Raw genomic sequence first — 15,481 nt, 5'->3', positions numbered from 1 at the left:
ACAATAATATCCTGCTCTAGAACATAACCTATGTTTGACTAGCCAGTCCCAACCTACAATCCAGCTACTACCCATTTTGGCATTGGCATCCTAGCTTGAAACTGACTGACATCTGGCTACATGTCATATTAGAGATATTGATGTAAAAAAATCAGTGATTCAACTGAATGTTTGTTGGATGTTAGTTTTCTGTTTTCTGTAACCTGTTCAGAAGGTTTTAGAGTCTATATATACTAGGCTTGTATTCTCTGTTATCATGAAGTGAAATAATATACAAGTTCAATTTTCATTTGTCTTATCCTTGTCTTATTTTCCTTTCTTTTTCTGATATGGTATTAGAGTCTCAAATTCTCTAACCCCTCAAGTTCACTTCTGACACGCATGGGCATAGTGTCCCATCAACATTGGACACAGTGAGAACTACTCACCAACAATTCTTAATACAGCTCTCCTAACAACAGGCAAATGGCTGACAAAGGAGAAGCACCAACCTCCTACATACACTAGTGCACTGCTTCACCTTGTAAATTTTCCCATTCGCTTACACACTTTGTTTGTGGTACATAACTTGGTCATCCGAATATCCACAAGCAGTCACCTCTACTGCACTGGTGCTAAGATCACAAACAATCAGACCAGACCATCTTTATCTGACATAGCACTAGTCCACATGAGCACCATAAAAGAACATATTCTAAATACAAATATTGGATTTGAGAACTTTGCTCATAGCTAGAAGCAAAAACATATTTCAGGCCTTGCAATCTTTTAATATAATGGGAAACATCTTTTCACATACATGATAAATGTTGTAAATATCACATTGACTAGAATTAAGACAAATTTATAATGTATAAATAGTTGTAGAACTCACATTCCAAGACATTTTTGTAGGATTAAATTAAGCTTAAAGTTCATTCTTTAATATAGTATCAAAGTTTAGTTAAAAGCATATCCTACCAAAATTAATTATTTTTTGAGCCTATTGTGACACTCGCTATACGACCACCCATAAATAACTAGTCCCACCCTCGATATGCCTCGACATGAAGGGATGTGTTAGAGATCTCACATCGACTAAAAATAAGACAAATTTACAGTATATAAGTAGGTGCAAACTTCATCTTACAAAGTGGTTTTGTAGGGTTGAGTTAGGTTTATAGTTCACTTCTTAATAGTAGTGTTTATCTAAGCCACATTAAAATTAGTTATTTTAGTGGATTTATATTTGCTCTCCAAAAAGATTTCACTTACATTGTAATGTCAGAATTGCTTACTTTCCCTATCTCTGTGATAAAATAATAAACTAGGAATATCTATCTGATAAAATAATAAACTAGGAATATCTATCTGATAAAATAATAAACTAGGAATATCTATCTGTTAGATGTTAAGTTGTGTGTTTATGTTAATTGGGCTTAGCCCATTATGTATTTAGGGTTTAACCCTTATCTTACATTATAAATAAACTACCCTATGTGTATGCTAAACACATAAGGGAGATTTCTCCTAATCTTCTTCACTATATTCAATATGGTATCTAGAGCTTAGGTTTTGTTCCAGCCAGTTCCACAGTCTCTGGTATCCATCGTCGTCGCCGTAGCCGTCGCCGCAGCCGTTGCCGTCTCCGGTATCCATATATCTTGATAATAACATTTCATTCAAAGAAAAGAAAAGTATAGAATCAAAGGATAAACATATTATACAAAAGCATACTACAAAGAAAAGAGAAATTAAAAACACAAGAACACAATAAACCTAGGAGTCCCTCCAATTATTGTTCAAAAAAGAAACAACCGCTCCCTCAGCCTTTCCCAAGACCTTTCTCTTAAGCAACACCAAGTCCTAGGACCAACTTGAACATGGCAAGAACCCCATAGGTAACCATTATTTTGTAGGAATTAGCACAGCTACACCATAAAAAAAAACTCCTAATGGAAAATGGTTTTAGTTTATTCTATTTTTTCATTATAAGTAGTTATTATTGCTAATGTTGCACAAACCTCTATACATTTTAAGGAATTACTATTACAGACTCTTAAGAAGTAAACTTTAAACTTAACTAAACTATACAAAATCAGTTTGTAAAATGAGGTTTGCGCCCACTTATATACTATAAATTATCATTATTTCTAGTCACTATGGAATCTCCAACACGTATCCCTCATGCTAAGGCATCTACATCTTTAGTGTATAACTACATATTTGTGGGCAGTCCATTAGAGGCCTGATAGTGAGTGGCATGATAGACCCCAAAACCAAAAAATCTCACTAGGATTGGATCTAAATGGCTTTGATACCATCTTAAGAAGTGAACTTTAAACCTAACTCAACCCTACAAAATCAACTTGTAAGATAAGATTTACACCCACTTATATATTGTAAATTGTTCTTACTTCTAGTCAATATGAGATATCCAACACAAATTACCCTAGGAAAGGTTCACCCAAATCTCCAAAAAAGAGCTCATAATGCTCATAAGGGATGCAGGTTGAATCAAATTTTACTTGCCACTGAACTCCTAAAATAAAATAGAAATGTCACAGTAAAAAACCTTGCATGGCAATTGCACCTATATTTTGTCTTAATAATCTATGTAGTTGTAACTTTATAAGTTAGAGGGTCACTTAAGGGTTGTGGTTGATTGACACCTAAATCGTCATCAAAATTTTCAAAATAAAATTGTTGGTTATCAAAGGAGTGCAATAGAAAACAATGGATGTACACATACCTTATAGTACATAGTCTCATTCCTGTCATGCAAGCGATTAAGTATCCGCCACTTAGCCAATGCATTAGGATCAGAAGGTCCATCTCTTGCTTGAACTTCAAGCCTCTTCAGATCAACCACTATTAACACAAGAATTTTAATTAAATTGTAGGATACTAACAGAAACCATAATAATAAATAATTTTATGGTCTTTGATGAGTTCTTCACAGATTTATCTGGTTTTTCCTTGTAAAAGAAACTGAATGAGAAAGAATTCAGGAACATACAAAATTGTATACATTTCGTTAACTTTTAAAATACAACAGATTCAAGAGTATTTATAGCAAAGCTCCATTAAAGAAGATAGTTGTTAGTCGTGATTAACAGTTTTATTTAATTGATACAAGAGAGAGATGTTAGCAATAACAGCTCTAACTAATTCACATAACCCCCTCAAACTCAAGGGGGAGATTTTTCAAAAGAATTCACATTACGCTTCCTCTAAGAAAAACAAAACAAGGCGAAGAAAGTGGATTGGTCAACACAATTTCCCACCGATTCAGGATTGGAATGTGATAGACAGAGAATTGTTAGGTCATAAACTTTTCTCGCACAAAGAAAACATCAACCTCAATATGTGGTGTCGCGATGGAACACCACATTATGACCAATAGACATAGCACTTGACCATCACAAAGAAGAGCTGGAATAGTGAATGGAACTTTCGATCCAGAGAGCAAAGCAAAAACCTATGTCAGTTCAGTAGAAGTTTGAACCAAGCTTTTGTACTCAACCTTAGTATTGGAGCGACGTAACTTTCTACCTGTGGGACCACCAAGATATATGGTTGCTCCTGAAGTAGAATGATAGTCATCAACTTCAGATGCTCAATCAACAAAATAAAAGGCTTTAAGCCATGCCAGAAATGCAAACCGAAGATGTAGTCCGTGAGACAAAGTACCCTTAAGATACCTTAGAATTCATTTAACCACAGGCAAATGAGATTCCAGTTATTAGGCCATAAATTGACAAACTATGTTAACAAAGCAGATTTCTGGCCTAGTGAGAGTGGCATATTGTTGAGTACCTATCCCTGAGTAATATAGAAGTAGGACCTGAGAAGAGATCATCCCCAAATTTAGATAATTTGCAATTATAAACCATAAGAGAAGAAATGGAATGAGCTTCTACCATATGTATTTTGTGAAGCAATTCCAAAATGTATTTACTTTGAGTCAAAACAATAGAATGGTCTAGCAAATATTTGATTTGAAAACCAAAAAAGTAATCTAGATAATTGATAGGTTCAAGGGGAAGGTTTATACTAGAAGGAATAAAAACCGACAGACAATTATAACTGTCTAAGGGGTAGTTTTGTTGTTTCAAACTTTTATAAAGTCTGCATGGGCAGTTTTTTAGCAGTTTTTTTATCTAGTTTTTGGAAGTTCTGTAAATCTAGAGAAGTGGAGAGTCTGGTTCTCTCGAATAACCAGAAGTTATATGTTTGTTTCAGTTTCTCTATTTGTAGGAAATTTAGTGTATTGTTGGAATAAATATATACAGTTTTAAGGTTGTTTCGTATAGGTCTGTAATACCTATCAATAAGCCAATTGTTTCACAGAAAAAAACTGCATGGATTTAACTCTAAATTGCTAAATTAAAGTAATAGAGCTTCCAGTAATTATGATGTCATTAACGTATACTATAAAATAGACAACGTGAGAATGATTTTATAAATAAAGAGTGATGAGTCACAGTCCAAAAAACCAAACTTAAGGAGTTTGGATTTTAATTCGTCAAACCATTGTTTGGGGGCTTGTTCTAACCCGTGGAATGTCTTGTTCAACTTACAAACAGGAGATCTATCCCCGACTCCAATTCTAAGAGGTGGTGTCATATAAATTGTTTCTTCAAATAGACCATGCACAAAAAACATTATTTACATCCAGCTGAAATAATGTCCACCCATGAGAGAGAATAGTAAGAATAATTTGATGGTAATGATCTTTAGCTCTAGAGAAAAGATTTCATGAAAATCAAAATCGTGCACTTGATGAAACCCCTTGGCTAACAACTTTGCTTTGTATTTATTAATAGAGCAATCAGCATTTTCCTTGACCCTAAAAACCCATTTGTAGCCAATAGTTTGTTTGGAGGAGGTAAAGAAACTAAATCTCACGTAATTTGCTTCAGAAATACATCATTTTCTTGTTGCAATGCTTTGCAAACCCTCTAGTTTTTTCTTAATTGTTTTAAGTTTTGAATGAGTAAGGAAGTAGGAAAGATGAATTCCGGACTAATGAATACGAGATTTAGAACGAGACAGAATAGGATAGCTGTTGGCAGCTGGCGCTGGAACAGGGACAGAAATAAACTCATAAGTGGATGGATCAGAGGTGATAGATGGTGTGTTGGAAAGTTCATGTGTGACAGAAGAAATAGGGGAGTAAGCAAGCACGACCTGCCTACCATTATATTTCAGCTAGATGCTAAAAAGTTTCGGTGTAAATGGGCCAAAATATGCATTACAGTCAGCATCAGCCTCTAGATCACTTATTGCAGAAACTCAAAGAAGAAATATCAAAATAAAATATTTAAAACATAATTAAAAAAAGAAAGAAAAAATCAGGCAATTAAAGGAGTATCCCTTAAATTGTTTCACATAGTCCAAAGCAGTAACACAACAACATCTCATTCTCGACCATTTCATATACTAAAGTTTTAAAACAGAAAAAAAAGCAAATCAATGTTTCGAAAATACAAAGCAATTCAATCTCTATATATCTGTAACAAAAACTATCTAAAAAGCAATTGAGGGGCACGGAAACAAAATAAAAGCAAAGGACAATGTTATACAATAACATATATAACAAACTAATCTCTCAGTGTTAAAAAGTGGACTTTAAGCTTAACTCAACCTTACAAAACCAACTTGTAAGGTTTGGTTTTCACGACTTATACATTGTAAATTAGTCTTATTTTTAGTCGATATGGGACCTCCAACACATCCCTCACGTCAAGGCATATACATCTTGAGCATAAAATCAGACATTAATGGGTGATCTGATAGCTAGTGGAACAATAGACCCAGCTAAAACCAAATTTCACTAAGATAGACTCTAACACATGGCTCGGATGTCATGTTCAAAAGTGGATTTTAAACCTAACACAAATTTATAAAACTAGCTTGTAAGATGAGATTTGCACCCACTTATATATTATAAATTGGTTTTATCTCTAATCGATATAAGACTTCCAAAGCATTCCTAGAAATTTAAAAACTTCTTGAATAATATTTTTTTCAGAAAACATTAACCACTCTTGATTTTTTTACAAGGGTGGTCAAGGTAACTTCAAAAAAGAAAGAGGGTTTATGTAGTTTCATTAAATCTAAGAGCTATTTGTGCGTACTTAACCTTAAAAAGGACTATTACATAATATGACAGCCAAAAACACAAGATGAGAAAATTTCAGATCAATTTGTTCATCCCTCTCTCAACATCAGGAAAAAACTATTATAAAGGTATCATCAAGGTGAATATCAATGACAAGAAAGCTGAACCTATCTTATATGACAAATGAAATGTCTAACACCTTCTCCGTACAACATTCAAATCTAGATGTACAAAGTGGACTATCGAACACATGTCATGCTCCCTTTCTCTTGCACACTATTGAAATTGACCACTAGTTGATCTTCAAGAAAAACCCAACTCGTTGTGGAAAGAATAGACAACCAACACACCACATTCAAGACACTGAACATAGAAAAATAAATGCCTGGACTTTTTTAAAACTGTAAAAACACCTAAACAGAATATATAAGAGGACAAAGTGTTACTATTACACAGGAAAGTTAGATTGTTTGTAAAAGTTCATTTTATTTATTATGAAAAGTACCATGAACCAATAGATAAACGAACCATGGCAGAAGCCTTGATTTAAATAACCTGACCTACCTAATTCCCATTTAATGGAAAAATGAAGGATGGATCTCAATCATGAACACCACCCTCACCATTATGCGAAAACAAAACTACCACCAAGCACAGCAACATGGATTTGATATGTTCAACATTGACCTGAGACTACAGAAAATAGAAAAACATACTGAAGCGTTCAATCTGTAGGTCAGGAGACATGACATTTGGGGGAAGCAGTCCACGTAGATCAAGACGGTCTCGTTCTGTCATGGAAAAAGCTGTTCCCTAATTTAGACATCAAAGTTAATATAATACTAAATTATATAGAAGTTTATAGGAAACTAAAAAATACCTACGAAAGGAAGAAAAGGTGATGCAAAAACTCAATAGCAAAAGCTTAAATTTATCAATCCTAGCTTCAAAGGTGATGCAAAAACTCAATAGCAAAAGCTTAAATTTATCAATCCTAGCTTCAAATGCAATAGCAAGCAACTGCATCAACCACGTTCATCTTCCACTCCTACAAACTTGTTACTAACCCAATCAGAACTGCTACCAGTTTAAACTAGTTTACATTAAATAACCTACCTATTAATCAAAGATCATACCAAAGAGGAAACCCACTTAAAAAGACCCATGAACAGGAACATACACAATGCCTCAAACTATGCTCACAAAAAGCCCATTTCATATAAACAAAATTACAAAACAAGCTAACAAAAATAAATAAAATCACTTCAAACTTGCTCTAAGCATCAGCGCATTCCCAAAGAATTTATTAAACAAATTGAAAACTTCAAATTAAGATAAAAGTAACACAATAAGCAAACAGAATTATGAAAGTGAGAAACAACCTACCTGAAAGAAAAATAGAATCAGTGAAGACTTAATTAAATTATCATCACTAAAGAGGGTGGCAACACTTATTTTCATCTTATTTGAACTCATCTGTGATAATAAGCTTTTGCAGAGCATTTTCTCATATGCACTTAAATTGTAAATAATAAAGTAAAATGAATTGAGTTTCTCCCACGACCTAAAATGACTTATGCACTTAATCTTTATTGAAGATATTTCATTTAACTTCTCTAAAAAAAGCTTAAGTGCATATATTATGCTAAGTTCATAAGAGAAACTTAATTCATTTTATATTCTTTCTTTTTTTCCTATAAGTGTTTATAGAAAAAATTATCCAAATGAGTCTAACTCAAACAATATTTAAAACCATATGAGCCATTTTAATTTTATTTTAATGATCCATAAATCGAAGCTTAACTTCAAACCGCCACTTGATTTAAGTTATTCAGCACCCAATGACTACTTAAAATTGAAAAATTGTTCGCCACCTCTTAAATTTAGAAAAAAAAAATGGTGTTTGGATTAACTAAGCAACACCGAAGCCTCAATTAGATTATCCTGACTGGGATCTCATTAGGCTATACTTATTTTCTCCTTATTTGAACTTCTCTATAATAATAGACATTTGTAAAGCATTTTATGCTAGTTTGGTGAACTTATAAAGAATATCTAAAACTCAGGTAAGCTGTTTTAAGCTTATTTTCATGATCTATGACCCAATCTTAATACTTCTTCATAACCACTTACAAAAAAAGAAAAATGTTAAACATCTCCTATAAACTAAAACTAAATTATGTACTTCGGTTTTTGGACAAAACAAACCAGAGAACTTCCATAAAAATAAAGTATATAAGATGGTTTTAACCTATAAAAACTCCACTAAAGCAATTCATTTTGCCTCCTTATTTTATTTTATGTATAATTGTTCGTGGATAAGTTTATTTATATAAAGTCAATCTGAAGCTTATGAAAATATCTAGACCTTCAAATTACCATTTGTTCAAGATATTCACCCAAACAATGCCTAAACAAATTGCAAAACTATTCAGCACCTATTAAAATTAAAAAAAAAAAAAGTTATGTGTGCGAACTAACTTATTTTCTATTCAAAACAGCTTATACAATCGAAATCATCATAATCTCATCGATTTTTCCAAAACATAAATAGAAAATCGAAAAAGAGAGAAATACTTTATTGAACCAAGGATCGTGGAGGATGTCGAGGCTGCGTTTGTGGACGATAGAGGGACGGTGGCCCTCGGTCGTGGTGAACGGCCGCGAAAGCAGGTGCGCGCGGGTCACGTGCTGCTTCAGCAGCGACGACGACGCCCTCACATGCTTCAACAACATCGCCATTTGGCTCTGCAAGAACGAGATCTGATGAATGGTGCTATGAGTTCAGTGACTCGCGCACTCGCACTTATATGCGTTGAATTGGATCAGCGTTGCGAAATTTGACAAAACGACCAATGGCGCTTTCTCGTAATTGAATGAGGGAGGTTGGGTGTGGGGATCAGTGATGGATTAGTAACTGCTATCCGACCCGCAACTAAAACCAAAAAAAAAAATATTCAATATGTTATTTTTCTCGTTATTTAGATATCTATGGAAAAAATATTCAAAAATTTTAAACATATATCTACCATATTTAAACTATATTTTATAAATTTTTAAAACAAAATATAATATAAATAAAATTTAACTTAATAAAATAAATTAAATTTTAAGTTCAATTAAATTAAATTAATAAAATATAAATTAAAATTTAATTTTAATATATTAAAATATCTATTACATAGGAGTATCAATTATTAATCTTGAATCTTTTATATTTATATATTTATATATATATATATATATATATATATATATATATATATATATATATATATATATATATATATAAACACGAATAGTTATGTCATATTTATTAAAGACTTAAGTTTTTCTTTATTTAATATCTTGTTATTTGACTATATTTAAATGTTCCAGTTTTATCCTAATTTTATTTAAAATTAATTAATTTACTTTTGCTCCTTTAGATTTGTGTTGAGAGTTTAGAAAGTGAACATATAACTATTTGGTCACACTTTAACTAACAGCTCCAACGGCATTGAAAACGATGATTTAAAGAAAATCAGTGTACACGATGAAACAAATCTCACGGTGACAGCAACAAGTGTGCAACGAAATCTCCATACATTTCAACCTTCTATGAAGTACAAATGACATGTCTATTTTTATCTTTATTCTTTCATCTTCTTCTCTATATATCACTTCCAGTCTCGTTCCTCTCTCCTACACTCTTTTCATTTTTGTTTCAAACACATTACTTAAGATTATACAATTTCATATTTCACGAAGAAAAGTAAAAACTTAAAATTATTTATATTCCTAAATTCATATTATTATTTTTTTTTCCTTAACTCATTTTAATTACGATGTCATCGACTTGACCTGAATTATTATAGACTTGGACAAGGTTTAAGTTTTTATATTGTCAACATTATTAAAGTTTACTGTGTTTTTTTTCAATCAACATCATCACGGTTATTTCATTAATGATGTTAGACTAGAGTTATTTCTCAGGCAATAATTTGAGTTTCCTTTATGAATATTGATGGTGTTTATTTACTAATGTTATTGTTTTTAGTTTATGTCGACGAGGTAATTTCAATTATGTTAGTCAAGTTTTATTTTTTCAACCAACATCAATTAGATTTATTTTCTAGTCAATGTAAGTCAAAATTATTTCTGGATCAACTATAATTATAATTTTCTTAGTCAAATTTAGGATAATTACTTTTTGCCTTGAGTAAGTTTTTTTTTTCTTATTGATGTGAATACGAGATTATTTTTTATTTATATTATTATATTTTTTGCAATGATTAATTTTCTTATTAAAGACAATAACATTATTCTTTTTTAATAGTTTGTTAGATTTTTTTTTTTAATGTTAACTAAGAAAACTTTAAATTAACTGGATTATTTTTTGTCAATGTTAACTAGGAAATTTTTTCACTCAACATCAACCAAAAGGTCAACAAAAATAACTGTAACTAATGACATTATAAAAATATTTTTGTTCAATGGTAACCTAAATAATTATGGTCAATCTCACTATAATTAATCAAGAAAAAATATTTTTTAATATCAATTAATAAAATATTAATGAATTTTGTCAGACCCATAAAAACTCCAACTTAGTGGAGTACATGTGTAAGTTAAAGGGTGTCTGAAATTCAGAAAGTGAAAGATAGGTGTGTGATACAGATTGGACAATCGGTTTTGACGGTAGAAGTAAAAATCAAACTTTCAAATTTCGTGCCACTTTTTTGCATGCACTCGTCTTCTTCAACCTTCTGAACCTGACTTTTCTCCTCCTTCTCTCTAGATCTCTTTCACATTCTCTCTAAGAAATTCTCATCTTTTCTTCTTCCGATCACCACTCAGGCATCGTTTGAACTCTCATGGCGTCAAGGGCTTTCATTTAAACCGATCAAGTTGTGGTTTTAAGCCGTTTCATAAAGCGTGACCTTAGAACTCTAAGATTTCTGATAGTGGTGAGCTATATCTTGCATCATTGAGCGTTTGGCTACCTTAGAGGTAAGGAAAGCTTATATAATTTGATTAAGATTCTTGTTTTGAATGGTTGCATGTTGATTGATTGCTGAATGAATATGAAGTATGGTTGTTACTGCATTGTTGGTTGTATGAGTATATGAATCTAAAAGATGAGAAACTGGAATGATATTGTGTTTGATGATTTGGTTGATGATGAAATATTGTATGTTGTTTAAAAGTATTGATGATTAATGAAAGGCATGAAATGGGTAGGGATATTGTCTGAGAGTCATTATGTAATACTTTGCAAAATTATGTAAATTGTAACTGAGAGTCAGTATTGATCATTCGATTTTCCTTTGAGCGTCCGTCTAAACTAAATTCTTCTTCTGTAGAGAATTTAGTTAATGATGATCGGTTTTATATTATTAGATATACGTAACTGAGCGTTCGGTCTAAGTGGTGCTCGGTCTTAAACCAAGCGCTCAGTCTCGTCTCAATAATCTATCATTACCAATTGTGTGCTTGTAAGTAAGCGTTCGGTCTAAGTATAGTTCTTCTTTATGTTTCATAAACAGTTTAGTTAATGTATTCTATAATACGTAAAGTCGTAGATGTTATCGTTATTTTTCATTGAAAATAAGTGTGGCGTAATTGTATATATATTCCTTCATTTTTATTTAAGTTTAGTAGTGCTCGGTCTTGGACCAAGCGTTCGGTCTCAGTAGCGCTCGTTCTTGATAAGTGCTTGGTCTTGGACCAGCGCTCGTTCAATATAGTTCTTAGTTTTATACTATTATTTATGATAGTGCTAGCGTTCGGTCTTGTACTAGCCGTTAGGCTAGTGATAGCGCTCGGTCTTGTACTAGCCGTTAGGCTAGTGATAGCGCTCGGTCTTGAACTAGCCATTATGCTAGTGGTAGCGCTCGATCATGTACTGTCTTGGTATTGCTTGTTCTGTACTAGCGCTCGGTATCGGTAGTGCTTAGTCTTGTACTAACGCTCGTTCTTGGTAAGTGCTTGGTCTTAGACCAGCGCTCGTTCGATATAGTACTCGGTTTTATACTAATATTTATAATAGTGTTAGCGATTGGTATTATTGAGTTGTGTGGTCTCTTATGAGCGCTCGTTCTTATACTAGTGCTCAATATCGTATTTGTACGAAGTTAATAGTGTACGACCACTCCTTCAATCTTATCTAGGATGGACCGTTCAGTCTTGTTCGGTGTATAAGTGGAAGATCGCTTGGTCTTCCACTATATGTCCAGCTGTGTTAGTCTAGAATGTAATCAAAACGTTCGGTCTTATCTTTGGGGGAATGTTATGGTTCAGTTTTGATTTCAGATGGGATCTGTTTGGATTGGTTCGGTATGATTGTATTATTGAATATGAATGGAATATAATGGAAATGAAAGAGTATTCCAGGGAGGAATATCTCAGAAAGTGGTTATTGAATGGTAAAGTATGAATGTGGGCAAAGCTTAGCTGGCGTTTATCCTGATATTCCGTGATTACTCATTCTCACGTAGAGAGGAGTAAGTCATGTGTGGGAATGGTAGGAGGTCCTAGTCCATAAGGTTAACTTGGGCGGAACAGATTAATCTCGGGTGACAGTTGTTGAGGGTATCCCAGTTACTACATCACCCGGATGTAAAAACGTTGTAGCTACACATAATTCATACAGTCCAGACAGTCAGAGTAAAGTGGTCGGTCATTGCATGCTTTGACGTATGATTTTGATTGGAAATGCATGATTGGATGTTACATGATGGTATATGGAATTATGTTCAAAGTTATGTAAAGTATAGGTTTTACTGGATTAATTAAATTACATAAGCTTACCCTATTTTCCTGTCTTGTCTGTGTGTCCTTTTCGTTGTCATTTTTTGTTGCAATGATCATCCACGTGGATGTGAGCAGAAGGAGAAAAGTTGCTGGAAGAAGCTCTTGTAGAAGTGAAAGTGAAGGCCAAACCTTAGGAACGTTCGGTTATTATTGCTACTTATGTTCTGTAGAACCGTTCATTATTGGTGATTTTGGAAACCGTTCGATCTAGGCTGTTTATTGTAATAGTTTAAACTCTATAGTATTTTGGTATGGTCGTTCGGCAAGAAGTGTAATTCTTAACCTCAGAACTGAACTGTAATATTGTTAATATGTGGATATTCTAAATATGGTTTTATGCTGTATTTTTTGAATGTTACAAATTTTGATTGAAAAATATTATCAATAAAAATCGACTAAAACATATAGTCAATATTGATAGTTTTGAAATATTAATAACTACTTAGTATTTTAATAATTGTCTACATTTAATAATAATTGAAATATTTTATCAGAAAACTAAAATTCAGTAAATTTGAACTATCTTATTAAAACAAATATTCAAAAAAATAAAATAATTTAACATAAGATCAATTCAAATTCTGGTGAATATCTTAAAAACTATGAATTTTTATATTCAAACCAGAGTAAAACGACAACAATACTAAAATACACATATACCAAACAATTTATATTAACAAACATAGACCTAGTTAGTCTTGAAAAAAGAGGAAGATTTATCCCCAGAAAAGAATCCTAATTTCAAATAATTTAGGATCTTTCCAATACTATATGAAATATAGAAAGATCAAGTTATATACATAAGAAAAAAAAGGAAATATAAATATTTATGATTCCATGTTTAAGTATCAAAATATTTTTTATGTGGGACAATCTCATGATTTTAACATAGTAAAATTAAAAGATAATGATACTTTAATAATATTTTTTTATAACATTTTAACATCGTGTTATTTTGTAATTGATAAATGTTAGTGTTTATAATTATTATTATGAGTAAATTTTTACACGTAAATAATTTAAAATGTTTTAAAAAAACTAAATATACAGTAACTCAAGTATAATATTCCAAGAATCTATTCCTGTATATTAATATTAGATAATGTAATAATAATAAAAATGTATTTTTAAATGATTAAAAAAGAATCTATAAACTAAACACGCATTCACCCAATGAAGAAACCTGGAAAGTGGTTGAATATTGACGCCGCCTCGTTTGTTCTTGAAAGAGCCATCACACAGGAACAATATTACATCACCAAATGACTATTAACTTTGAATTTTCGACGTTCAAACAATTGTCGCTCCCACTTTCTCTTAAAGCAAAACAAAAAACAATCCCTAACCGACAAAAGTAATAGCGAAAGAAAAGAAAAACACTTTCAAGCTTTCCAGAACATTTGTCAAAATTTGGCTCCACATATGTAAATTCTTTTCCTACTTTCATATAATCATAATAATTTTATTATTTTTAATAATTATTTTATAGTCAATGATGACTTATAATCTGATAATTTCTGATTGATAATGAATTTTCTAAAAACTGACAATAATCAGTATTCGTTATATTATAAAATTCAGTCCATAAGAATAAAATCATATATCTTTTAATATTTTTCAAAACTTAATTTTTGACGATCAGATTGTTAACTATAAGCACATGTATATTAAAATTTAGAACAAATTATTAACACTGACAAATCAAACATTTCATATTTGTCTATATTTTATGAGTTATATATACTATGTTAATTTTGATGAACTATCGAATAAAATTAAGTTTGTTTCTAATTTTGTATTGATTTAATAGCACATTTTGAGAATAAAGTATCTAGTTAAATATTATCGAAAGTATGGTCGTTTGATGTGATTTACACTTGTGTCATTTGAACTCTCCTATATATACATAGTTATTGTAATAATTTAAATTTAAATATGTTCTTAGTACCTATAGAAATTTTTTTTTAGTTTTTATCTCTATGAAATAAAATTCCTTACATTTTACCTCAGATTATAAAACGACTAAATTTTATTTTTATCCCTGTAAGATATATTTCACTTATTTATGGATAGTTGATGATCTATCTATTATTTATCGTCATTTAATAGATCGTTCAATCAATTTTTTCAAAATAAAATCTTTCTTAGTTTTTAAAAATTTTAAAAAAATACATGTTATGAGACTGTTTAAAAAATATATTTCTGAAATGTTTTTAAAAAATATACTTTTAAAAATTTGATTCTATATACTTGACTAATTATCATTTAGGAAATATATTTCAACAATTTTAACGAAGTGCCATTTATATACTAAAAGTGTTTGAAATAAAATCATCATTTACAACAAAATTTAAAAGAACATTTTACTATGAATTAATTTCATTCTTAAAATGTTAAAAAAATTACACTATGTAACTTTCTTAATATTAATAGATGAAAATAAAAGTATTAATAGATGATAATAATATATTGTAATTCATTTACTGTAAATAAGCATCTTTTCACTATGCGGCTTGAAAAAAATAATAATAATAAAATAAATAAATAATAATTCAAACTTGTAAGAGAGAACCTGTAACG

At 31.2% G+C, this 15,481-nt stretch overlaps 1 protein-coding gene across 3 annotated transcripts in view; it reads right to left on the bottom strand.

Annotated features, from left to right (window-relative positions):
- Positions 1-9,032, bottom strand: part of LOC108347668 (NAD-dependent malic enzyme 1, mitochondrial) — a 32,118-nt gene extending 23,086 nt beyond the window's left edge. For 2 of the 3 annotated variants that reach the window (XR_008245296.1, XM_017587062.2), the window contains exons 1-3: positions 8,684-9,032; positions 6,823-6,919; positions 2,732-2,850 (exon numbers count right to left, since the gene is read on the bottom strand). Coding sequence is in view for 2 of the 3 variants with exons in the window: in XM_017587062.2 (XP_017442551.1) it covers positions 2,732-2,850; positions 6,823-6,919; positions 8,684-8,848 (381 nt within the window). In the remaining variant the exon portion in view is untranslated. The remainder of the gene's footprint in view (positions 1-2,731; positions 2,851-6,822; positions 6,920-8,683) is intronic. The other variant, XM_052868502.1, reaches the window with a different exon arrangement.
- Positions 9,033-15,481: the final 6,449 nt, after the last annotated feature.

Source organism: Vigna angularis, chromosome 9 (genome assembly GCF_016808095.1).
Source record: "Vigna angularis cultivar LongXiaoDou No.4 chromosome 9, ASM1680809v1, whole genome shotgun sequence".
In the NCBI taxonomy this organism is placed as follows: domain Eukaryota; kingdom Viridiplantae; phylum Streptophyta; class Magnoliopsida; order Fabales; family Fabaceae; genus Vigna; species Vigna angularis.
This window is presented reverse-complemented; position numbering and strand designations above follow the sequence as displayed.